A 25,505-nucleotide genomic window follows, 5' to 3' on the forward strand; every position below is an offset into this window, starting at 1 on the left:
GTACATTTTCGGAATCAGCGCTCGAATGTCCACCGAACTGCATACCACGATTTTCGATATCAAACAACTCATTTTCGAGCGATTTTTAGCAAAAATGGAAAGGCTATACATCACGATTTTTTCCGATTTTGGCCGAAAAATTTTTTGTTCGATTTCGACGAAATTGGTATGCAGTTCGATAGACTTTTGGGCGCTGTTTTCGAAAATGCCAAGCGTTGCCAGATCGGGCTGCAATCGGCCGAGATATGGGCTGCAGAAGCCCCAATTTTGGCCCGATCTGGCAACGCTTGACATTTTCGGAATCAGCGCTCGAATGCCCACCGAACTGCATACCACGATTTTCGATATCGAACAACTCATTTTCGACCGATTTTTAGCAAAAATGGAAAGGCTATACATCACGATTTTTTCCGATTTTGGCCGAAAAATTTTTTGTTCGATTTCGACGAAATTGGTATGCAGTTCGATAGACTTTTGGGCGCTGTTTTCGAAAATGCCAAGCGTTGCCAGATCGGGCTGCAATCGGCCGAGATATGGGCTGCAGAAGCCCCAATTTTGGCCCGATCTGGCAACGCTTGACATTTTCGGAATCAGCACTCGAATGCCCACCGAACTGCATACCACGATTTTCGATATCGAACAACTCATTTTCGACCGATTTTTAGCAAAAATGGAAAGGCTATACATCACGATTTTTTCCGATTTTGGCCGAAAAATTTTTTGTTCGATTTCGACGAAATTGGTATGCAGTTCGATAGACTTTTGGGCGCTGTTTTCGAAAATGCCAAGCGTTGCCAGATCGGGCTGCAATCGGCCGAGATATGGGCTGCAGAAGCCCCAATTTTGGCCCGATCTGGCAACGCTTGACATTTTCGGAATCAGCGCTCGAATGCCCACCGAACTGCATACCACGATTTTCGATATCGAACAACTCATTTTCGACCGATTTTTCGCAAAAATGGAAAGGCTATACATCACGATTTTTTCCGATTTTGGCCGAAAAATTTTTTGTTCGATTTCGACGAAATTGGTATGCAGTTCGATAGACTTTTGGGCGCTGTTTTCGAAAATGCCAAGCGTTGCCAGATCGGGCTGCAATCGGCCGAGATATGAGCTCTCGAAAGCCCATTTCTGGTCCGATCTGGCAGCCCTGTACATTTTCGGAATCAGCGCTCGAATGTCCACCGAACTGCATACCACGATTTTCGATATCAAACAACTCATTTTCGAGCGATTTTTAGCAAAAATGGAAAGGCTATACATCACGATTTTTTCCGATTTTGGCCGAAAAATTTTTTGTTCGATTTCGACGAAATTGGTATGCAGTTCGATAGACTTTTGGGCGCTGTTTTCGAAAATGCCAAGCGTTGCCAGATCGGGCTGCAATCGGCCGAGATATGGGCTGCAGAAGCCCCAATTTTGGCCCGATCTGGCAACGCTTGACATTTTCGGAATCAGCGCTCGAATGCCCACCGAACTGCATACCACGATTTTCGATATCGAACAACTCATTTTCGACCGATTTTTCGCAAAAATGGAAAGGCTATACATCACGATTTTTTCCGATTTTGGCCGAAAAATTTTTTGTTCGATTTCGACGAAATTGGTATGCAGTTCGATAGACTTTTGGGCGCTGTTTTCGAAAATGCCAAGCGTTGCCAGATCGGGCTGCAATCGGCCGAGATATGAGCTCTCGAAAGCCCATTTCTGGTCCGATCTGGCAGCCCTGTACATTTTCGGAATCAGCGCTCGAATGTCCACCGAACTGCATACCACGATTTTCGATATCAAACAACTCATTTTCGAGCGATTTTTAGCAAAAATGGAAAGGCTATACATCACGATTTTTTCCGATTTTGGCCGAAAAATTTTTTGTTCGATTTCGACGAAATTGGTATGCAGTTCGATAGACTTTTGGGCGCTGTTTTCGAAAATGCCAAGCGTTGCCAGATCGGGCTGCAATCGGCCGAGATATGAGCTCTCGAAAGCCCATTTCTGGTCCGATCTGGCAGCCCTGTACATTTTCGGAATCAGCGCTCGAATGTCCACCGAACTGCATACCACGATTTTCGATATCAAACAACTCATTTTCGAGCGATTTTTAGCAAAAATGGAAAGGCTATACATCACGATTTTTTCCGATTTTGGCCGAAAAATTTTTTGTTCGATTTCGACGAAATTGGTATGCAGTTCGATAGACTTTTGGGCGCTGTTTTCGAAAATGCCAAGCGTTGCCAGATCGGGCTGCAATCGGCCGAGATATGGGCTGCAGAAGCCCCAATTTTGGCCCGATCTGGCAACGCTTGACATTTTCGGAATCAGCGCTCGAATGCCCACCGAACTGCATACCACGATTTTCGATATCGAACAACTCATTTTCGACCGATTTTTCGCAAAAATGGAAAGGCTATACATCACGATTTTTTCCGATTTTGGCCGAAAAATTTTTTGTTCGATTTCGACGAAATTGGTATGCAGTTCGATAGACTTTTGGGCGCTGTTTTCGAAAATGCCAAGCGTTGCCAGATCGGGCTGCAATCGGCCGAGATATGGGCTGCAGAAGCCCCAATTTTGGCCCGATCTGGCAACGCTTGACATTTTCGGAATCAGCGCTCGAATGCCCACCGAACTGCATACCACGATTTTCGATATCGAACAACTCATTTTCGACCGATTTTTAGCAAAAATGGAAAGGCTATACATCACGATTTTTTCCGATTTTGGCCGAAAAATTTTTTGTTCGATTTCGACGAAATTGGTATGCAGTTCGATAGACTTTTGGGCGCTGTTTTCGAAAATGCCAAGCGTTGCCAGATCGGGCTGCAATCGGCCGAGATATGGGCTGCAGAAGCCCCAATTTTGGCCCGATCTGGCAACGCTTGACATTTTCGGAATCAGCGCTCGAATGTCCACCGAACTGCATACCACGATTTTCGATATCAAACAACTCATTTTCGAGCGATTTTTAGCAAAAATGGAAAGGCTATACATCACGATTTTTTCCGATTTTGGCCGAAAAATTTTTTGTTCGATTTCGACGAAATTGGTATGCAGTTCGATAGACTTTTGGGCGCTGTTTTCGAAAATGCCAAGCGTTGCCAGATCGGGCTGCAATCGGCCGAGATATGGGCTGCAGAAGCCCCAATTTTGGCCCGATCTGGCAACGCTTGACATTTTCGGAATCAGCGCTCGAATGCCCACCGAACTGCATACCACGATTTTCGATATCGAACAACTCATTTTCGACCGATTTTTCGCAAAAATGGAAAGGCTATACATCACGATTTTTTCCGATTTTGGCCGAAAAATTTTTTGTTCGATTTCGACGAAATTGGTATGCAGTTCGATAGACTTTTGGGCGCTGTTTTCGAAAATGCCAAGCGTTGCCAGATCGGGCTGCAATCGGCCGAGATATGGGCTGCAGAAGCCCCAATTTTGGCCCGATCTGGCAACGCTTGACATTTTCGGAATCAGCACTCGAATGCCCACCGAACTGCATACCACGATTTTCGATATCGAACAACTCATTTTCGACCGATTTTTCGCAAAAATGGAAAGGCTATACATCACGATTTTTTCCGATTTTGGCCGAAAAATTTTTTGTTCGATTTCGACGAAATTGGTATGCAGTTCGATAGACTTTTGGGCGCTGTTTTCGAAAATGCCAAGCGTTGCCAGATCGGGCTGCAATCGGCCGAGATATGAGCTCTCGAAAGCCCATTTCTGGTCCGATCTGGCAGCCCTGTACATTTTCGGAATCAGCGCTCGAATGTCCACCGAACTGCATACCACGATTTTCGATATCAAACAACTCATTTTCGAGCGATTTTTAGCAAAAATGGAAAGGCTATACATCACGATTTTTTCCGATTTTGGCCGAAAAATTTTTTGTTCGATTTCGACGAAATTGGTATGCAGTTCGATAGACTTTTGGGCGCTGTTTTCGAAAATGCCAAGCGTTGCCAGATCGGGCTGCAATCGGCCGAGATATGGGCTGCAGAAGCCCCAATTTTGGCCCGATCTGGCAACGCTTGACATTTTCGGAATCAGCGCTCGAATGCCCACCGAACTGCATACCACGATTTTCGATATCGAACAACTCATTTTCGACCGATTTTTCGCAAAAATGGAAAGGCTATACATCACGATTTTTTCCGATTTTGGCCGAAAAATTTTTTGTTCGATTTCGACGAAATTGGTATGCAGTTCGATAGACTTTTGGGCGCTGTTTTCGAAAATGCCAAGCGTTGCCAGATCGGGCTGCAATCGGCCGAGATATGAGCTCTCGAAAGCCCATTTCTGGTCCGATCTGGCAGCCCTGTACATTTTCGGAATCAGCGCTCGAATGTCCACCGAACTGCATACCACGATTTTCGATATCAAACAACTCATTTTCGAGCGATTTTTAGCAAAAATGGAAAGGCTATACATCACGATTTTTTCCGATTTTGGCCGAAAAATTTTTTGTTCGATTTCGACGAAATTGGTATGCAGTTCGATAGACTTTTGGGCGCTGTTTTCGAAAATGCCAAGCGTTGCCAGATCGGGCTGCAATCGGCCGAGATATGAGCTCTCGAAAGCCCATTTCTGGTCCGATCTGGCAGCCCTGTACATTTTCGGAATCAGCGCTCGAATGTCCACCGAACTGCATACCACGATTTTCGATATCAAACAACTCATTTTCGAGCGATTTTTAGCAAAAATGGAAAGGCTATACATCACGATTTTTTCCGATTTTGGCCGAAAAATTTTTTGTTCGATTTCGACGAAATTGGTATGCAGTTCGATAGACTTTTGGGCGCTGTTTTCGAAAATGCCAAGCGTTGCCAGATCGGGCTGCAATCGGCCGAGATATGAGCTCTCGAAAGCCCATTTCTGGTCCGATCTGGCAGCCCTGTACATTTTCGGAATCAGCGCTCGAATGTCCACCGAACTGCATACCACGATTTTCGATATCAAACAACTCATTTTCGAGCGATTTTTAGCAAAAATGGAAAGGCTATACATCACGATTTTTTCCGATTTTGGCCGAAAAATTTTTTGTTCGATTTCGACGAAATTGGTATGCAGTTCGATAGACTTTTGGGCGCTGTTTTCGAAAATGCCAAGCGTTGCCAGATCGGGCTGCAATCGGCCGAGATATGGGCTGCAGAAGCCCCAATTTTGGCCCGATCTGGCAACGCTTGACATTTTCGGAATCAGCACTCGAATGCCCACCGAACTGCATACCACGATTTTCGATTTTTTGAAACTGTTTTTTGTGAATAACTCGGCCAATTGGCATTTAAGCCCGGATTGTGGGATGTCATAAAATGCAGAAAAATACGGCCCGTCCATTTGGCTAACAAAATCTGGTATTGGCCAAGTTAAAATCGAATGATACAGATATTTTGGCTTGGAAATTTATTTCCCTATATTGGTTTGTTTATATCTCGGTCTTTTTTAAACCGATCTTAGAATGGAAAATAATTTTGGAATCAGGACATAAACATCCTACGATTTGCATCAAGAGATTTCCGAAATCCAACAACAACATTTCGACCGGCTATCATATTTTAGAAAAGGATCAGCATCGCCATTTACGATGTGGATCAGGATTTTACGAGGATTCTATAATGAAGTTCGAAAGACAATGGCGTCCTGATTTGGTAATCGTACTTTGCTTCCCGATCGGTCGGAAAATGATCGATATATAAACAAAACTTTGTTGGAAAAAATTCGAAAATTTTAAAAACGATATTTAAGCAATGTTTTGAATGAGGAAAGTCGCTTTTGGGTTCCCTGATTACTAAATGGTACTTTATTTCCTGATCGGATACAAATTGCCAGAGCTATGGCCATCGGAAGGACCAAAAGGGTGGAAATGGGGAAAACCCACAATATTGTAGGGGAACCCCTTGGAAAAAATTCGGAAAATTTAAAAACGATATTTAAGCAATGTTTTGAATGAGGAAAGTCGCTTTTGGGTTCCCTGATTACTAAATGGTACTTTATTTCCTGATCGGATACAAATTGCCAGAGCTATGGCCATCGGAAGGACCAAAAGTGTGGAAATTGGGAAAACCCACAATATTGTAGGGGAACCCCTTGGAAAAAATTCGGAAAATTCAAAAACGATATTTAAGCAATGTTTTGAATGAGGAAAGTCGCTTTTGGGTTCCCTGATTACTAAATGGTACTTTATTTCCTGATCGGATACAAATTGCCAGAGATATGACCGTCGGAAGGACCAAAAGTGTGGAAATTGGGAAAACCCACAATATTGTAGGGGAACCCCTTGCAAAAAATTCATAAAATTTAAAAACGATATTTAAGCAATGTTTTGAATGAGGAAAGTCGCTTTTGGGTTCCCTGATTACTAAATGGTACTTTATTTCCTGATCGGATACAAATTGCCAGAGCTATGGCCATCGGAAGGAGCAAAAGTGTGGAAATTGGGAAAACCCACAATATTGTAGGGGAACCCCTTGCAAAAAATTCGAAAAATTTGAAAACGATATTTAAGCAATGTTTTTAATGAGGAAAGTTGCTTTTGGGTTCCCTGATTACTAAATGGTACTTTATTTCCTGATCGGATACAAATTGCCAGAGCTATGGCCATCGGAAGGACCAAAAGGGTGGAAATGGGGAAAACCCACAATATTGTAGGGGAACCCCTTGGAAAAAATTCGGAAAATTTAAAAACGATATTTAAGCAATGTTTTGAATGAGGAAAGTCGCTTTTGGGTTCCCTGATTACTAAATGGTACTTTATTTCCTGATCGGATACAAATTGCCAGAGCTATGGCCATCGGAAGGAGCCAAAGTGTGGAAATTGGGAAAACCCACAATTTGGTAGGGGAACCCCTTGGAAAAAATTCGAAAAATTTAAAAACGATATTCAAGCAATGTTTTGAATAAGGAAAGTCGCTTTTGGGTTCCCTGATTACTAAATGGTACTTTATTTCCTGATCGGATACAAATTGCCAGAGCTATGGCCATCGGAAGGAGCAAAAGTGTGGAAATTGGGAAAACCCACAATGTTGGCCATCGAAACCCACATTTTGTACACATCCCCAGCAAAACGATTGGGGAATCGGTGAGTTTTACAATGTTTATCTACCGCCACCTGTGGGTGAGGCTTGCAAGCAAGCAGTTTATTTCCAGACGAATTCTACTACTTTACCATCTTTTGGCGCGATATTCGAAATGAAAACAGTGTTTTTATTTTTTAATTTTCCATTTAGCATAATTTATTTTATATACTTTCCATTTAATTTGTTTTATGTTCATAAAGTAACGTGTGTCTGCCTCTGTCTGTGTATGTGTCTGTGTGTGTGTTTGTGTTTTTGAGCGGTTTGTATGTGCGAGTTTTGGTTTTGTCTTCATTTTTTTTTATATTTTATTTTTGTTTTTTGTTTGGTAGCTGGCTGACTTTTGACTACATATAGTTTCTATATTTCATTTGAGTTTGTTCGTTTTTTGTAAGCTGCTTTGATTTGAAATCCAATCTGGTTTTTGGTTTAAATTTACAATGATTGTAAAAATTGATTTTTAGTTTTTTCATTTTTGGTTTTATCCGTTTTCTACATTCCATTTTTCATATTAAATTTATCGAAAGTCAAACGGTAAATTTTGTGCTTGCTCGCCATGTTTGTTTCTGGTTTCTTGGTTTGTTTTTTTCTTTGTTTGTTTGTTTGTTGCTTATTGTAGTTTTGGTGTTTGTTTCTGGTTCTTGTGTGTTGAATTGTTCTGCCTCCTAGCCTTCTCTCGTATTTAATATATAATAATCTTTTGTTTTTTTTTTTTTTGGTTTAACTATTTATAAAACATTTTCATTTTAGAATCTTAACAACATATATATGTATATATATATTTATTTATTATATATATTATATACATATATATTTTTTATAATTGCTGCGGCGTTTTTCTGTTATAATTTGATTTACTTAAGTGTTATTTCTTTTTGTTTTAATGTATACCTTTAATATGTAAATTTGTTTTTAGCATTAATTCATAAGTAGTTCTTTTTTTTCCATATGCCCGTCGTCTCTCTCGCTCTTGGTAATTATTTAATTGTTGTTCTTGTTGTTGTTGCATATTTTACATGGAGTGACTAACTTTCTTTTATGCTAACTTTCCCTTTCTCCAACCCTTCCCCTTTCATTTTACTTGATCTGGGCCTAATACGTTGCTTTCTACCAATATTTGTTTTCAGTGTAACTGTAGGAGTGTGAGTCTCTGAGTGTGTGTGTATGTGTATTTCATTATCTAGGCATATTTTATAATTATTTTTAGTTTGGTTTTTCGTTTTTATTTCGCATGCTTTTTTAAGCTAAACATAATTTGTTATTATTTTCTTGGTAGTTGCATTTTCTTTTTATTATAATGAAATTGAAATCGAACTTGAATATGAAGACTGATTCGAACAGAACGTATGTATATTCGAATATATACATATATGTATCTGTTCCATGAAACTATGCAATGTCTTGTATATTTTACTTTTCATTTTTTGTTGTTTTAATCCAGTCTTTGTTTTTATTCATTTTTTATTTTAAAATTTTTTTCTCTGATTTTTTTTTGGGCTTGGGGGCATGGCAGGGGGCGGGCGCTTATTGGAAAGGAAAGTTTGGAAAGTTTCTAGACTTTGCCGTCGACTGAACTTGCATTTTGTAGGCAATACTTTTCTATTATTTTAATTTAGCATAGTTTTCTGTCTCTTTCTCTAACTTCTATTTCTATCCCACTCTCTGTCACCATCTATCGCTGTCTCTCGTTCTTTACCCTCCTAAATATTTTGGCAAGTTATAGATTCTTTTTTTAATGTGTTGTGTTGTTTTTGTTTTGTGACTTGTTTTTGGTTAATATCACTTTTAGTTTGTAGTCTGGCCAAGTTGGTTCCTCTCCACCTGTCTCTTTCTTTCGTTTTCGACTATACCCGCACTGCTCTAGCTCTATGCTGTCATTCCTTATTTTTGGTTTAATAGTAAGCTTTTATTCTCTTAGCGATTTTTTTATATTTAATTTGTAAATTACGCTTATAAAAAAAAAATTACTCAATTTTTGGTTTTGGTTTTTCGCATGACTTGAAGACGATATGTTTTTTAATTTTAATTTTATTTTAATGTCTATATAGAGATTATTGGGTAATTACCGTAGTTAATATTAAGAATATCGTTTTTTATATGCAATCTTGTTGAATTTTCTGTTATTGCTCATTGGTTGTATTTTTTTGTATTATCAAAATCAAAATTAAAAGAAAAAAAAAACTTAAAAACTTATATATTTTTTTAAATTCGCTAATGAAGTTTTTGGAATGAGTTAAAAATGTATCTTCAACTTTTTCTATTGTACATATATACCAAATATATATATATATATATATTGGTTCGATCTGCATAAGTGTATATGTGTTAGTGTGTGTGTTAGTGCAAGCAGTGTGTATTGGATTGCGTTTAAGGCCAAATCAAGTATACGTAAGAATGTCCTGCGGCCCAGTTTTAATATTTCCATCTCTTACGGTCATCTCTATCCTGCCTGCTTCTTCCCTGTGTGCTCTGGCTCTGTCTCTTTCGCTTCCGCTATCTCTATCTCTTTAGCTTTCGTTTGCTGTGTGCGTGTGGACGGTTTTCAAAGCTGTAAATTGATTCGATTTTTTATTTTTAATTTACTTTATTTTTAATTTTTTTTTTTAGGTTTTCTTTTTGTTTTCTTTGTTGGCTTTTTCTTATTTTTGTTTTTACATATTTACAGATTGCTTCGGTACAAATATTATATTTTATATTTATTTTTTTGGTTTCTTTAAATTCTTCTTAATTACAACAAGCAGCAAATCAATAAAAACTTTTTATTCAGTCGCATATCTAACAAAAAAAAAACCCATATTTATATATAATGTTTTTATATATAAATACTTTATATATGTATATCTGTGTATAAGTTTGTGTGTGTATTTGTGTGTGTGTGTATATGTATATGCTAGTTCTTTCTTCTTAAAATCCAATCTTTTATTGCTTTCTTCTGGTATCGATACATACCTCTTTTCCCGCCCCATACCCCCTATACATATATGTATGTGTTCCTATTTAATTTGGTTTTTTTTTGTCGTTTAGCAAGAGCAGTAGAAGCAAAGCTTTGTAGGTAGGATTCTAGGTATATAGAGAAATTTAGATATGGCTTCGATCGATCGATTTTTGCACGCAAACATTTCGGCACTGCATCGCATCCAAGCAGTTCAAGCAGTATTCATATATTTTCGAATTTCGAATTTATCGCAGCTCAAGCAGTGCCCTTTGGTAGTATCATTGTTTTTGATATTTTATGTTTTTTTTTTTCATCTTTGTTTTATAGAATTGATATTTCAAATGCTCATGCACAAATTTAAATTGATACGATTTTCTTATTATTTTGTTTGTTTGTTTAAAGTGTGTTTCTTTGTTGTTTTTTTAGTTTTGCATGACAAACGTTGAAGTTTCATTTAGTTATTTTTTTTGGTATTTTTTTCGAAAAATGATTAGAAGATTCCGATTGACTTGAAAATCACAAAAATCAGGAAGACAGCGAATCAAGTTACAACTCATGAATATGTAAGTGTAATCTGTATTTGTATTTGTAATTGTATCTTGTATCTTGTATCTTGTATTAATGTGCCAGAAAGAAACGCCATCTAAGGAAGACTAAACTAAACTAGGATCAACTGTACTTAAACTGAAAGCAAGCAACGTTCGTGCACGAGTGCACGAATCACAAGGGTCTCTATAAGAGATCATAGCTATATATACTGGATGAGCCAGGATTTCTCTAAGGGTCTCTCATATAAAAATCTTCTTTTAATTTCTTCATTTCCTTTTTTTTTTAATTTTGCGCTGTATTTGTTGTTGTGGCTCTGGTTGTTGTTTGGTTGTCTGTAATTGCTAAGTTTAATTATTGTTTTTGTATCGTTAGCAGCTTTCCTTATTTTTTTTTTGTTTTTTGGTTTTAGGTTCTTATTTTTTTTTCTTGTTTTTACGATTTTGTAATTCCCTTTAATTAGCTATGATTTTGGTTTCTGGTTGGTTTTTTGGTTTCTTTTTTTTTTGTTTTTGGTTGTTTTAGTTTTCGTTTAATATTTATTTTATGTCTATGTCTATTTGTTCAGCTTCAGCTTTGACTTACTTATTTACAAAATAGCAGTTTTTAGTTTAGTTTATGTATATTTAATTATATATGTAAATGTATGTATATATTTAATATATATTTATTCATATGTATATATATATATCTATATATATATATATACTCTTCTGTTTACTCAATCTTTAAACTTAACGGCAGTTTTGATGTTTTTAGCATTATTATGTGTATGTGTGTGTGTCTCATGTTTATGTTTGTGTGTGTGTGTGATTGTGATTGTGTGTGTGTGTAAATATTTAAAACAGCGTTCTGGTCAGAAAGATTTTTTAGGATTCATTGAAAACTGAAGGCCACTGGATGCAACGGACAAAGTTTAAAAAGAAAGGTTACAGTTTTAATTTCCAAAACTAAAAATTGGAATTTATATTTTTTAATTTAAAACAAAAATGGTATTCATTTACCCAGACCACTGTTTTAACGACGACAAGCCGTCGTTAGTAGTTATATAATATATTTTTTCTTTATTATCTCATTGCATATAGTTTTCCGAATCAGCTTTAAGTTTCTGTTCTTGCTTTGGTATTTTAGTTTATTATTTTATTATTTTTTTTTGTTTAGTTTGTTTTACTAATATTCTGACTAATATTTAATTAATAGAGCATAATTTAAAGTTTGAAAATAAAATTAGCAGATATTGTATGTTGTTTGTTTTTGTTTGTCTGGTTGTTTTGTTTGTTTTTGTTTTTTTTTTTTTGTTTGCTAGCTTCTAAAGAAAGGAAGAAACTCCAATTAGATTAGTCTACTAAGATAATTTGATTTTTGTTTTTTTTTTGTTCATTTTTTTTGTTTTTGTTTTGTTCTCATCTGTTTTGTTGTTAACGATTGTTAGTTGTTAATTGCTAAATTTGAACATAGGTATCAAGTAGAGTTTTTTTCTTTGTATATGTGTCGGTGTGTGTGTGTGTGTGTAAGTTTTCGTTGTGTTGATTACCAGAAGAAAAATAAAAAAGAAAATCAAGGAAAAATCTAACAGAAAGCCAGTCCATGGTTGACTCTACGATTTTTAACTCTAATTCCAAGCTTTAGTGAACTGGCACAGTGTGTGTGTGTGTGTGTTTTGTGTATGTGTGTGTGTGTGTGTCTGTGTGTTTTGTGTACATTTGCTGTTTAATTTACAACTACGCTGCTTACTAATTATTATTATTATTTAATTGTATTTATTAATAAAATTCTAAATTAGACTGCTTTTGATGACGTTTCTGGCATCCAACGTAGCATTTCACTGCGCAAATTTCGTCCATTTTCCATTTGTTTGACTAGAAAATTGAGATATTAATTATTATTATATTAGAATTAATATTCTAAATTCAATAATCAAACTTAGATTAAAAATACATTTTCTTGGGGAAAACAAGCAAATGTTGCCCTAAAAAGTAGGCAACACTTACCTAGTAGTCAGACGTCGGTCTCAATACTGACGGCCATCGCGTTATTGTGCCTTAACTGTAAACTATTTGTGCTCCGGAGACCGTTCTGGCCCAGCTGCTGCTGCTGCTGCTGTTGCACTTGCGTCATTTGCTGGCCGTGGGGCGACTGTTGTTGCTGCTGCTGCTGTTGCAGCTGGAGTTGCAGCTGGAGCTGCTGCTTCTCAAAGGACTGCTGGGTCCTGAGAAACGGCACCATGTGACGGCCGGTATGATCAGTCAGACCTGGTGTGGTTGCATCAATGCCATCATCCAAATCCATGATGTCCGACGACGATTCGGAGAGTGAGGATTTCTTTAAATGTTGACCTAAAGTCGAACGATTTCGATTAGAAAGAGTGTTTATAAAAAAAAACAAATGCATTTTGCTAAATGGGATCTTTTTTTTTCGTTTTTTTTTTTTTGGGAAAAGATGGGTTCATCTCGATGGGTTAACAGTTTGTTAAAATATATATATTTTTCTTTTGGGAATATTATTATAATTATTATTAGTAGATAATCACAAAAAGTATTAGGGTATGTACCTAGTGCACCAGGTAAATATGAACAACTTGTAACGTGGTTGAAATTTTGGCTCTGCATCTCCTCCTGATCCGTTTCGCGGTGATAGAAGTAATTGAAATTACTGACGATAACCGGTACCGGCAGTGCGATTGTCAGCACACCAGCGATCACGCACAAAGAGCCGACAATTTTGCCCCAGAAGCCGACGGGCCTGGATGCATTTTCAGTTCAGAATGCAATCGTTTGTTCATTGAATGGCAATATTTGTGGATTCGATTCATGTTTGTCAATATGGTTGTCGTATTTTTGGTATTTTTTTATTATCGTTAGAGTTTAATATCGTATTCGAATTCGAAAAGTGATATTTTCCAATTCGATTTCGATTTTTTTTGTGGTATTGTTTTTTGTATATTTAAATCGATCCAATCCGATCCGTTTTTAAATATGCAAATTCCGTTTCAAAGTCAGTATTGTATTTTTTTGTGTTTATTGTTGGTATTTTATTATTATTTTTTTGGTTTTTGGTTTTTTTTTTTTTTTGGTATTGGTATGAAGAAGAACGTAGAAGAAGAACGCAGTATGTAAATCAGATGGTAAAAAAACAAACAAATAGAAACAAGTTATAAGTCTCAATATATTCAATATACTAATCTATATAGCGGCTTAGATTCGAACCCAACTAAAGATTCGAACTTGGTACAAACGCAACATAAAACGAAACTAAACAAAAAGAATTGTTAATAACGTGTCACAAACAGATACAGAATACTGGGTTATATATGTATTTATATATTTGGTATATAAAACAAAGCGATACGTTTGGTTAGTTATACAATAGAGGTGGGTGGGGTGGGCTTACGTTAAACTGAAGAGAAAGCAAAAATCAAAAGGATTCAACTAGGTATTTGGCGTATCGGGTATAAGTATCGGGTATTGTTATTAGTATTCAGTATTAAGTATTTAGTATTTGGTACTCAGTATTTGCGAACATTGAAAGCATTTCGGTTTTTGGTGGGAATGGTGGGGTGGGGTGTTTTATTTCTTTTCGTTTTTTTAGGATGGGTGGGCTCCGATAACTAAAACTAAACTCAAATCAAATCTAAATCAAAATCAAATTTAAATTCCAAAAAATAGTCTAAATCTCAAAATTAAATCTCTTTTTGAAATAAAAACACAAATTGAAAATCTGATAGACAAAAAAAAAACAAGAAAATCATTGTGGTTTACATAGATAGGTTATTGATATTTAGATTATGGGTGGATAGCTGGTTTTGGCTAACAAAAAACCGAAGCGTACTTATTGCCAAATGGAATAAACAAAATGTGCCGGCGTTTGGCGTCGTCGCTGTTAAACTTGACATAAAATGAATATACATAGAGATATAGAGATGTGTGTTTGAAAAACCAAAGCAAATCGAACCGAACCGATCGGATTCGAGTCGGTTTATCGGTTATCGGTTAACGGCAAACGGTTAACGTTGTTGCACACACACACACACACACTGACAGGAGTTGGGAGGGAGACACATAGCACAAACATCCATGAACATCCTTTGGTCTTCATCATTTTTTTTCTCCATTTTTTAGGCGTCTTCTTTGTTTCCATCTTTATGGTGGTTTCTTGTGTCGTCTTCGTGCTTGGTTCGTTTCCTTCATCAGCGACGATGCTTTTCGAGTATTCACTGTATTTTGAATCGTGTATTTAAGTTGACTGTCTGACTGTACCTGATGTTTAAGATGCATGATTCGGTTCGATCTGACTGTACTTTTTGTGTGCGCTTTAGTATTTTTTCTGGTATTTTTTTTAAAGGTGCATGATAATGATTGATGGAATTAATGACAGAAGATGGTAAATGATGGATGAATTCTCAAAAGCTGTTTTGGCAAATTTAATACTAAAATTGCCGCTTAGCCTGTGTCTTTTTTCTCTGAGTGTGTGTGTATTATATAGATATTAGGTATAGTTAAGCGATCGTAAGTAAGGCAAAGAGTAGTTGCTGAGATTAATGCTCAAGGAACGAAATCAAAATCAAAGCGAGAGAAAAAAACGTGTTCAAAGTGAGTAGAAAGCCAAAAAACTCCTCTTGGTGTAAAATGCATTCCTTTTTTTTTTTTTGTAGTGTATGTGTGTGTGTTGTATGTCTGTGGGTTGATTTCTGTTTTTTTTTTTTGGTGGGGGAGTGGAAATATAGCAAGTAAGTTGGTATTTTATGCAAATGTGCTAAGCGTGCGCCCTTGTGTTTTTTTAATGTTTTTTTTTTTGCTATTGCGTTAAAAATTTTTTTTGTTTTTGATTTGCATTTGCTTTTGGTTTCTATATAAAATTTTTGTTTTTTTTTTTAGTTTTGCTTTAGTTTTTTTTGTTTGATTTGCTTTGCTTGGATTTGCTGCGATCTGATTCTGGTTCTGTCGCGATCTCAATGTCAAATATCAATATCAATATCATTCGATTTCGATTGGATATTTTTGATTGTACATATATATATATAATTATAGCATATATATATAGTTTTTAGCAACTGATTGCACATGCACCGGAATCGGGAAGCACAGGGAAACGGGACTTAGGAGCAGAAGCAGGAGCCGTGCAGTCTCAGCAAAAAAAATTGTTGAGAGAACTGCAAGTTCTTCGTTGTTGTTGTTCTTGTTGTTCCGCCGTAGTTCTGGTTGTTGTTGTTCTTGTTGTTGTTGTACTAGTTGTTGTTATTTTATTGCTGCATTTGTTGTTGCTGTAGCTTTTTTTTGCTGTAGTTGTTGTTGTTATATTTTTGCAGCAATAATGGGCAGAGCGATAGCGATAACGATTAACGATTAACGATAGCAGGCTGGCGCAGGAGCGTTGAAGCGTTTCTTACATTTTTTTTTTATTTTTTTCAAAATATATATATATATTTTATTTTTTACATTCGGCGCAAGGGGGAGAACGTAAGCAAAAAGTTTACAAAATATTCCATATACGATTATCAATATTATTATTATATATTGTATATATATATATGTATAAAGGTAGGTGTATATTATATATAGCATAGAGACATCTGAGAGGATATAGGCAAAATCAAAATGGAGGCATACACCAAAACAAAGTATGAAATTTTTTAACCAAAATCAAAAAAAAAAAATATATAGAGATAAAGAGAATAGAGATAGAGAGAGAGAGATATATAGAGAATTCTCAATGGAATTCTCATGTTCTATAAAAAAGTATAGGAATAATAGAGTAACCAGGGTGTTTCAGGGGTATATTCTCTGGGGTTGGTCACACTCACCGTTCGCTGGTATTTTTTTTGGGTTTATTAGCATCGCTTTTGACTGCCGGGGCCGGGACCTGACCTGTTAGGACTTCAACTTTCCAAGAAGTGGACTTTCTCATGTTAATACTTGTTACTTTTACACTCTTTATAGTTTATTTTTTGCACTCGACATGTCATGCGTCATTTTTTTATGAAGACATGTATGTATGTACTTTGTTTGTGGTTGTATGTGTGTGTTTTGTGGGGGTACTATTTTGGTGCGGGTTGGGGTTTGTGGCTAAAACTACGCTAGAAAATGTCTTTAATGGAATGGTGCTACTGGCATGAGTGCTTTTTGTATGTTTTTAGGATTGTCTGTCTGCGTGTTTGATTGAAAAAAAGTTTTCAAACCTCTTAACTTAGATCTATAAAACTAGACTCTAAGCTTATAGTTACGATAGTGATTTACTAACTCTAATGCCGCCCAAGAACTTGAAGTGTGAGCTTTAACCCGAAAAAGTATATACTCTACTAGGACTACCAACTAGTCTAAAAAATGGGGAAAGGAGTGCCACAGGTATTAAGTTAATGGGGAAGATTATAACTAGAATTGTTGCTTTGGTTAATGCTTTTTTTTGGAAATTTATTTTTTTTTTATTTTTATTGAATAACGATTATAAAACATTTCATTTTAATCTTAACAACATTTCCATTTTTGTTTTGTTTTCCATTTTTTTTGTTAAATTTTTGAGTGAGTTTTAGGTTTTTGTTTCATTTTTTTTTTGTTTGTTTTTGTTTTCTTTTTGTAATATCTTATTAGGCGTAATACTAAATTGTTTGTTCTGCTTTATTTTGGGGATTATTGTGTTTTGGTATTATCTGTGGTCTGTGGCTTTGATTTCCTTCTTTTTTTTGGTTCTCCATTATTTTTTTAAAATTTATTGTTTTTACTTTAGTTATTTTGTTTTTTGCTATTTCTGGAATTTGATGGGAGAGGTGTTGCAATTTCAAAATTGAAAGTTCGATTCATTTCAGTTCTGTCCGGTCTGTTTCGCTTCGGTTCTAACTAAACCTAAACTTATTTTCTTGGTAGGTTGAATCAAGGCCAAATTAGAATTAAAAATCAATTAATAAAAATTTCTTTCTGTTTTTTGTTTCATTCTTTTTTTTTGTGTTTTCTTCTTTTCATACATATATGTACGTGTACTTGTTTTTTTTTTTTAAATCTCTATTTGCAGTCTTTGTCCTTAATAGAAATTTTATTTGTTTTGTTTTTTTTTGTTTTTGAAGCATTGAGAAGATTTTGAAAGATTCTTTTTTGGTTTTTCTTTTTTATGGTTTATGTTTTGATTTACTCGTACTATATAGCCATATGGTAAATGTGTTTTTGTTTCAATCAAAAGGTTTTTCATTATTTTTATTAAAGTTTTTTTTTTGTATTTTACGTATGTGTATTAAGATTTTTATTTGCTTCGTTAGGATTGCAATTAAATTTAATGGAAAACTTGAAAAGATTGTTTTTGGTTTAAATTGAAGAAGTCGAGTGTTTGTTGTTTAGTGTTTAGTGTTTAAATACTTTTGGAAAAATAATTACGTGTTTTATTAACTGGATATTTTTGTTTGTTTTATTCTCATGAGTCTGAGCGTATGGTTATCGTAACTTAATTTTCATTTTTTTGTTTTTGTTTTTGCTTTACAACGATATGTCTGCTTCTTTGCCTCTGGAGTTCCGTTCACAAGAGTATCGTCTTGGTATTTTTTCGAGTGTGTATTTTAAGGGGTTTTTTTTGAATGCGATTCGTTTACTTTTTAGATTTTTTTTTGTTTTGGATTAGAGTTAGGCTAGACTAGAGTTGAGTTTTGAATAGCGTAGAGTTGATTTCGAGTAGAGCATAATAGTTAAAGCGTAAAATACGAAAACTAATACAAAAAACCGAACTTAGAAAATGCGTCTTTTTTCAAAATCCACTTTCGATTCGATAGTTAATGTGTGTGTTTGTGTGTTTTTAGAATTTCTTATTATTGGCTGATTGGCTGACTGAATAATTTAAGTTTAGCTCACAAAATAACACGAAAAGAATTATAGATTATTTACAATTAGAGTTACAATATTTTTGTTGGCAATGTAAAGCCTCAATTGTTTCTAAATTCGAAAATGATCAAAAAAAAACCTATTTTATTAAAAATGCTTAGGGAAAACAAAAAACAACGAGGCTCTACTGTATCTGGTATTCGTTTTTTTTTTTTGAGCGCCAGCTAATACAGTTACAGTAAAAACTAAATATAAAAATCTAGATCCTAGCTCGACAGGAATTCCTCAACTAACTACGGATCTACTTTTTAAATACAAAAAAAATATACATTTATATACGGAACGGAACGGAATGGAACAAGACGGATATGTCGCAAAAATACGTTGGCAAAAAGAAATATACAAAGTTACAAAGTAGTATATACTCTTATTTTGTTTTGGTATTTTTTTGGTTTTTGGTATTTGTTATTTACAAGGCGGCACAGTGAACTGTGCGAAATAAAAAACGCTTCAAAAACTTTTCTCAAATTTATTTGCTTCGATTTTTGTTGTTGTTGTTTGTTTTTGCTTTTCTTATTGTTGGGATCGGATCGGATTGGATCAGCATTTGGGGTTCCGTTATTTTCGTCTTCATCTTCCTCTTGATCATCTTTTGTGTATGTGTTAGTGAGTAATTCTTTGGTATTTTTAAGGGTATTTGTTACTTTTTAAATATTTTGTTTTTTTTTTGTTTGTCTGCGATAGCTAACTTTTAATTCTGTTTCAGCATATACATTGATACATATATGCTATGGGCCATATATATATATATAATATATACCTATGTGTGTGTGTGTGTTGTTTTTTTATGGTATTTTTATGTTGTGTATACATATATACAATTTGAAATTGTTTAGAATTTTTTTTACTTGTGTACTTAGCTCAATTTAATTACATTAAATTTTTCTGTTCATCTCCAATTAATTGTAATTTTATTTAAACATATAATAACATTTCTTTTGCTGAACACATTTATTCCAAAATTTTTGTTTTTATTTTGCATTTTTTTGGTATTTTTAGTATTTTTTTTTTGTTTCATTATTGGTTTTAAGCTTTCATAGGTAAATATTAACACGATTTGTTTTCTGTCTGATTTTTTTTTTAGTATTTTATTTAGTTTTTTTTTTGTTTCTTTAATTATAGTGGCTGTTTTTTGTTTTGTTTTGTGATTAAATCAAAGTCTTAAATTGTAGGACAAAAATGTGAACGTATAATTGTAATAATAAATTAAAAATCAATTACTAAATTCTGCTATACATCGGTTATCCTTAGACTCATTTACAGTTATGTGTGTTTTTTTTTGTTTTTTCTTTTTTTTTTTTGCTAAATTTATTCATTTGTCTAGATTAAGGCTAGGAAAAAAAAACAACCTTACTTTACACTCGGCTCCTTGTATTCTGATATCTGATATCTTGCTATGTATATCGACTATCGTCTATCGGCTATCGGGCTAGCGGGTTTTATCGGTTCTATCGTCTTATCGGGTTTCGGATTTCGGATTTCTTGTATCTGATATCTACATACATATGTATCTCTGTTATCTATGAAGCTAAAAATCATTTAAATCCCATTCTGCTCAATCTAAATCATAAAATCTAATCTTAAGTAAGCGATTCTCTTTTCGTTAAGCTTCTTCTTTATTAGTTATTTTCTTTCTCATTCCATTTGGTGTTTCCTTTTCTCCATATTTTATTTATTTATTTATATTTTTGTTCTTTTATTAATTAGTTATATTCTTCTTATCGTCTGGACCATTTTCCTAGTGCCTATTCATCGCATTACTCCTTTGTTTGCTTCTAGATACAGATACTTTCTGGTATGACTACGTACAGTACAATTTAAATGACGTTTTTTTTTCTTCGAGTGTAAGTATGCATATATGTATGTGTGTTTGGGAGTGTTGCTTTGCCTCTTCTTTACGTCTTTTTGTTAGTTTTTTTTTATTATTTATCATTTATATTTTGTTTATTTAGTTTTTTGTACAAAATAGCGTTGTTGCAAGTTGTGGATCTTGGCTTTGTTATTATTTTTATTTTTTTATTAATTCTTTTTTAGGAGAGTATTTACAGTTAGTTGGTGTTGCCACAGTGTTGCAAGTCCTTTATTTACAGTGCCTGGGCCACCTCTTTTTTTTGTCTTTTCTTGCTATTCGTTTTTAGCTAGGCTCCACTGTGACTCATTGTTTTATTGTTCGGGTTAGCGGTTCCACTGAATTGCAAAAAGCTAAAGGGGTTCGAGGAGGGTTAGCTTTTGGTTAAGGAAGGAAGTAAAGGAGTCGGGGTCAGTTGCAGGGGCGTAGGCAGAAGGGGGGCATACAGTCCTGGGCCAGTTCATCATATTCCTTAAGGCACTTTCTCTTTTTTTTTGCTCTGCTCCTCCGGATTTTTTCACTGGCTTTTCATTTGACTCTCGAGCCCTTTAATTTTCGTAGTTCTTCATTCTCCACCTAGGCCCTTAAAAAAAAAATTCGCGGTTTTTTTCCTTCTGGACTGCGTGTAAGTGTGTGTGCTTGTGTGTGTGTGTGCGTGGACGGTTTTCAAAGCTTTTTTTTAAATATTTTTTTTTTTTAATTTACACTTGAATGATGTGATCTTTCTTTCATCAATATCGTCTGGCTGCTCTTCGTATATATATACAGTTTACTTACTTTTTTTATATATATATTTATAAATATATATACATATTATTATATACATATATATTTATACATATATATATTAATAGTGTCTCTATGTTTTTTTTATACATTTTATGCAAATTTTTGGAATCTGCATAGTTCAGTCAACGATTATGTTTCTTTTTTTGCCAGAGGTTCGGGGCTTTATTCTCTAGACTTTGCAATTCAGTCGAACAATATTATTAGTGGTATACTATATATCCTTCAGCTTTGCTTCTTTGCTTTGTATCTATATATTTGATAGTTTGCTTTCATTACAAAAATCATAAGAACGTTTTCTGTTTTTTTTTTTCTGCATCTGCGGTTCTCTTTTGCAATTCTCCTGGAATTATCCTTCAAGTTCTTTACTCTTTTTTTGTGTGTTTTTTTCTTTTAAATAATTATGAGCAATCCAATTTTTTTATTTTCTTCTAATTTCCATGTTCGGCAGAGCTTGTATTATTTAAACATTAACTATTTGCCATTAGTTGAATATTTGTACTTTTTATTTCGATATTATTCGGGGGGATCGAAGCAGGAGGAGAATCGTAGCTGATACGGGTTCGGTATTCGGTTTCATCGGGTGGGGTTTTTTAGTATTTTTTTGGTTTTGGTATTTTTTTTTTTGGAGGGTACAGATTTCCATTAAGCTTGTTTTAGTCAAAAAACAAAAATCAGTTAAGAGGAGTGAGTATTTTGTAGTTAATAGACATATACATACATCTAGCACATATATGTATGTGTGTATATTTAGTGTTGGTTAATTTCAGTTTAATCAGTTTAGCTTTAGTTTTTAGTTTTTAGTTTTTAGTCAAGTTATTTAAGTTAAATGATTATTTCCTGTCACATTTAAAAGCAGATTCTTTTTCTTCCAGGGATATCTTGCAATTGGGTTTCCTTTCCTCGATCGATGACTATACAAATGGTTTTCCTTGTTTTTACTTTTTGTTTTCTGTTAAATATTACGGCAGTTTTTCTATATTTTCTTTTGATGTTCGTGTTTGAGTGTGTGGATGTGAGTGTGTGTTGTAGTGTATCCTTCGTCCTTGGAGCATTCACCTTTTCTGTACTTTCTTCCTAAAGCTTTTTCTCTTGTTCTCTAAAATACGTAATGCTTGTAATGTGTGTCCTGTGAGCATAAACATTTATTTCGCATTTATTTACAGTACCGGTTCGTAGTTTCTGGGCTCGATTTATTCGATTTATTTTCATATTATTTTTAATATTTATTTTGGCAGCTTTTCTTCATGCCTTCGATGTTTATCCCTTTTTTTATTTTTTAGCTTTCAATTTTTTATAGTTTTTATTTTTAATTTTTGGTTATGCCATTACTACTCGCGTCTATTTCTGGTACTTTCCTTACTCTTTCATTTCTTCTGTTTTTTGGGTTTTTTGTTTGTTTTTGTGATGGTTGGTTTTTGTTTTTATCGTTAAGTGTATAATTTAGTTAAATTAATTTTAAATTAATTTAAATTTAAATTTAGATTAAATTTAATTTAGTAATAGATTAAATTTGTTTGTTATTTGTTCTACTTAAATTAAATATAAACAGCTTTTGTAGTCGTTTCTGGCATCCAACGTAACTCCTGTCAAGGCCAAATATATACCACGTAACGTCTTTTGCACTAATTAAGTTAATTGAATTTTTTAAATACGTATAAAAAATACATACATTAAGGTACAAGACATAGTTTATACATATATATATATATGGAGAGACGTAAATATATATATAGAGATAATCATAGGTATTGCGTAGGTGGAAGAGCGGGCCACGTGGAGAGAAAAGAGAGAAAAAGTTATGTTCTAATCAAATCGCAATTCAATAGATTTCAGTTTCAATTTAAATAATAGGATGTTCGCACTGCACACTTTATGAGGATTATAATTAAGATTTATTTTATTTTTAATTTTAATTCTTTAATTGAATTTTATTTTTAATTTTAATTTATTTCCACTTTTGCCTGCAATGCGCGCATTTCCTTTTCTGTTTTTTTTTTTTTGAATTTTGCATACTGCTTTTGGCATTTTGCAACACTTAAACCTAATTACTAGGTCTGGCTCGAGGTGCAAGGATATTTTTTTAGAGGTTATAGGTGAGGGATTTCATTTTTTTTTTTAATGCAAGAGTGAGTGTGTCATAGAGCGAGAGATACGGATATAGAGGTTTATGGTAAGAGGATAGTGAGGGAGCGACATAGTTAGATAGAGAGAGATAGACAGAGAGTCTGTGCAGCAAGCGAGTGGTGTAGTCTTTTTTTCTTTGATTTCTTTTCTTTTCTTTTTTTTATTATTATTATTATTATTTTTTTGTTTTACCGTTAACCGACACTTACCCAGTAGTCAAACGTCGGTCTCAATGCTAACGGCCAGGGCATTATTATGCCTCATGGTGAGACCGCTGCTGCTGCTGCCCGCTGCTGCGCTAGCTGCTGCGCTTATTGTGTGATGCTGCTGCAGCTGTTGCTGCTGCTGCTGTTGCTTGAAGCCGTTCTGTTGTTGTTGTTGCTGCTGCTGTTGTTGTTGTTGTTGCTGTTGCTGGTACAGTTGCTGCTGTGACTGCTGCAGCGGATGCTGCAACTGTTTATCGAGCGACATCGACATCGAAGTCGATGCAACAGGTTGCTGCTGCGGCTGCGATTGCTGCTGCTGTTGCTGCTGCTGCTGTGCTCCCAAAAATGGAGCCTGCACTGCACTGCGTCCTGGATGCGTGTCTGTCAATCCCGGCGTGGACTCGACACCATCGTCCAAATCCATCATATCCGATGAGGACTCGGACAACGATGATTTCTTCATGTGTTGACCTACTTGGTGGTGTGTATGCATTGGTTTAGTGTGTGTTTGTGGCACGGCACGCGTTCGTTGTTGGTTTTGTTTGTTTGTTTGTTTGTTGTTTGTTGTTGCAGACAGAGTGTATGGTGTGGTGTGGGTGAGTGGGCGGGATGTTTCGATTGCAGGCAGGTGGACAGGATGCAGGATTGCAGGTTTTACAGGAGCGGTTTGGAGTGGATTTTTGGAGGTGTAGTTGTTGTGGTTTTAGTTACGTTTTTTTTCGGTTTTTTTTTGGTTTTTAATATTTTTTTATTTGGAAATTTTAGTGTTGGAGGTCACGTTTCGAGATTCAAATTCGGCCATACAATTGACGGAATAAAGAGAGAAACAAAAAGAAGAGAGAGAGAAGAGAGAAAGAGGAGATCACACATACAGTTGTAATGCATCGGTAGCAGTAATGTTTTTTGTTGTAGGTCCTTGGCATACACACAAAACACACACAGTACGTGCACGTTGGTTGTGGGCTTTTCAAAAAACACAGGGTTGCCACCAGAGAGAAAGACCATCACCAATTCTCTTCAAACAAATCTCCAAAAAAGTATGCTATGGTTTTTTTTTTCAATTAATATTCGAAATATTTTGTTTAAAAGCATTCTGGTGATAGTTTTTCTCTGTGTGGCAACTTATTCCGCTCGAAAGCAGTGCCGCTTTTTATTAAAATTATTATTTTTTTCGTTTTTTTAAGTTTTAGGCTCACAGCACCACCTTCGGCAGCGGCTTCAGCATCCACAATTCATTTCTTTCTTCGTAAATGTTTCTATTTTTATTCGACAGGTTTTTCTACTTTTTGTTGCTCTACTTTTTATATATATTATTTTTGGGGTATTTTTCGAGTGTGAAGATCGTTTTTTGGTGGGGGGTGGGCGGTGGAACGAGGGAGTCTAGCACAAGGCCACAACAGAGACGTAGCGATTACACAGACACTGACACTGAGGGGATCGCAGGGATGGACTTTGGTGGGCAGACACAGTGTTGAACTTACCTAATGTACCTGGCAAATATGGACAACTAGTAACGTGATTAAAGTTCTGGCTCTGCATCTCCTCCTGATCCGTTTCGCGGTGATAGAAGTAGTTGAAATTGCTGACGATGACCGGCACCGGCAGTGCGATGGTCAGCACACCAGCAATGGCACACAGTGATCCCACAATCTTGCCCCAAACACCGACGGGTCTATTCTCATTTCAATCAATTTATAATCAAATTTTTTTAATTTTTTTTATCAAATTCAAAATCGATACGTTTCCGATATCAATCGATAGACGCGTGTGTCGTATGTCAAACGATAAATTTCGATTCGATTTTTGATTGGCATTCATATTGCATATTGATTTGGTTTTTTTTTGTTTTTTGTTCCCGGGCGTTTTAGGTTTCCATAAATATATTTTTTTTTTTATATATATTTTTAAATTTGCAATAGTTTGTATATATATATATATATATTTGAAAATGGTGAGATATTGGTGCAAAATATTTTTGTTAGATGTTGTTGGGGATATTTTTGTATTTTTTTTTTGGTTTTTGATTAGCATTTGATATATAGATTTTTTTTATATATTGAAAATTTTGGAGTTGGTTGGTTGTATTTTTTTAAAATTGATTTTTTTTTTTTTTTGGTATTTTTGTTT

General features: G+C 34.9%; 2 protein-coding genes across 15 annotated transcripts in view; both read right to left on the minus strand.

Annotated features, from left to right (window-relative positions):
- Positions 1-10,276: 10,276 nt before the first annotated feature.
- Positions 10,277-16,588, minus strand: LOC108128531 (potassium voltage-gated channel protein Shaker-like). The gene is made up of 4 exons (XM_043210189.2): positions 16,355-16,588; positions 13,106-13,296; positions 12,546-12,890; positions 10,277-12,413 (listed from the first exon to the last, which is right to left on the minus strand). Exons 1-3 carry the CDS (start codon positions 16,456-16,458, stop codon positions 12,553-12,555), a joined length of 633 nt encoding a protein of 210 aa, XP_043066124.1. The 5' UTR covers positions 16,459-16,588; the 3' UTR covers positions 10,277-12,413; positions 12,546-12,552.
- Positions 16,589-21,083: 4,495 nt separating this feature from the next.
- The window catches only part of LOC108129539 (potassium voltage-gated channel protein Shaker), a 159,310-nt gene continuing 154,888 nt past the window's right edge, over positions 21,084-25,505 (minus strand). For 6 of the 14 annotated variants that reach the window (XM_070282613.1, XM_070282606.1, XM_070282626.1 and 3 more), the window contains 3 exons: positions 24,860-25,050; positions 23,382-23,852; positions 21,104-22,670 (listed from right to left, as the gene is read on the minus strand). In XM_070282613.1, coding sequence (XP_070138714.1) covers positions 23,389-23,852; positions 24,860-25,050 — 655 coding nt within the window. In that variant the 3' untranslated portion in view covers positions 21,104-22,670; positions 23,382-23,388. Of the gene's footprint in view, positions 22,671-23,381; positions 23,853-24,859; positions 25,051-25,505 lie in introns of all 14 variants that reach the window. The other 8 variants (XM_017247694.3, XM_043210188.2, XM_017247641.3 and 5 more) reach the window with 7 other exon arrangements.

The sequence above is a fragment of the Drosophila bipectinata genome, chromosome XL, assembly GCF_030179905.1.
Source record: "Drosophila bipectinata strain 14024-0381.07 chromosome XL, DbipHiC1v2, whole genome shotgun sequence".
Classification (NCBI taxonomy): domain Eukaryota; kingdom Metazoa; phylum Arthropoda; class Insecta; order Diptera; family Drosophilidae; genus Drosophila; species Drosophila bipectinata.

Bases quoted from the DNA above. Each gene is read 5' to 3' on its own strand.
- LOC108128531 (XM_043210189.2), bottom strand. From the start codon at position 16,458: ATGAGAAAGTCCACTTCTTGGAAAGTTGAAGTCCTAACAGGTCAGGTC. The intron at 13,297-16,354 runs GTGAGTGTGACC...AAATGCATCCAG, and splicing joins AAAAAAAATACCAGCGAACG to GCCCGTCGGCTTCTGGGGCA. The intron at 12,891-13,105 runs GTACATACCCTA...GTTCGACTTTAG, and splicing joins ATATTTACCTGGTGCACTAG to GTCAACATTTAAAGAAATCC.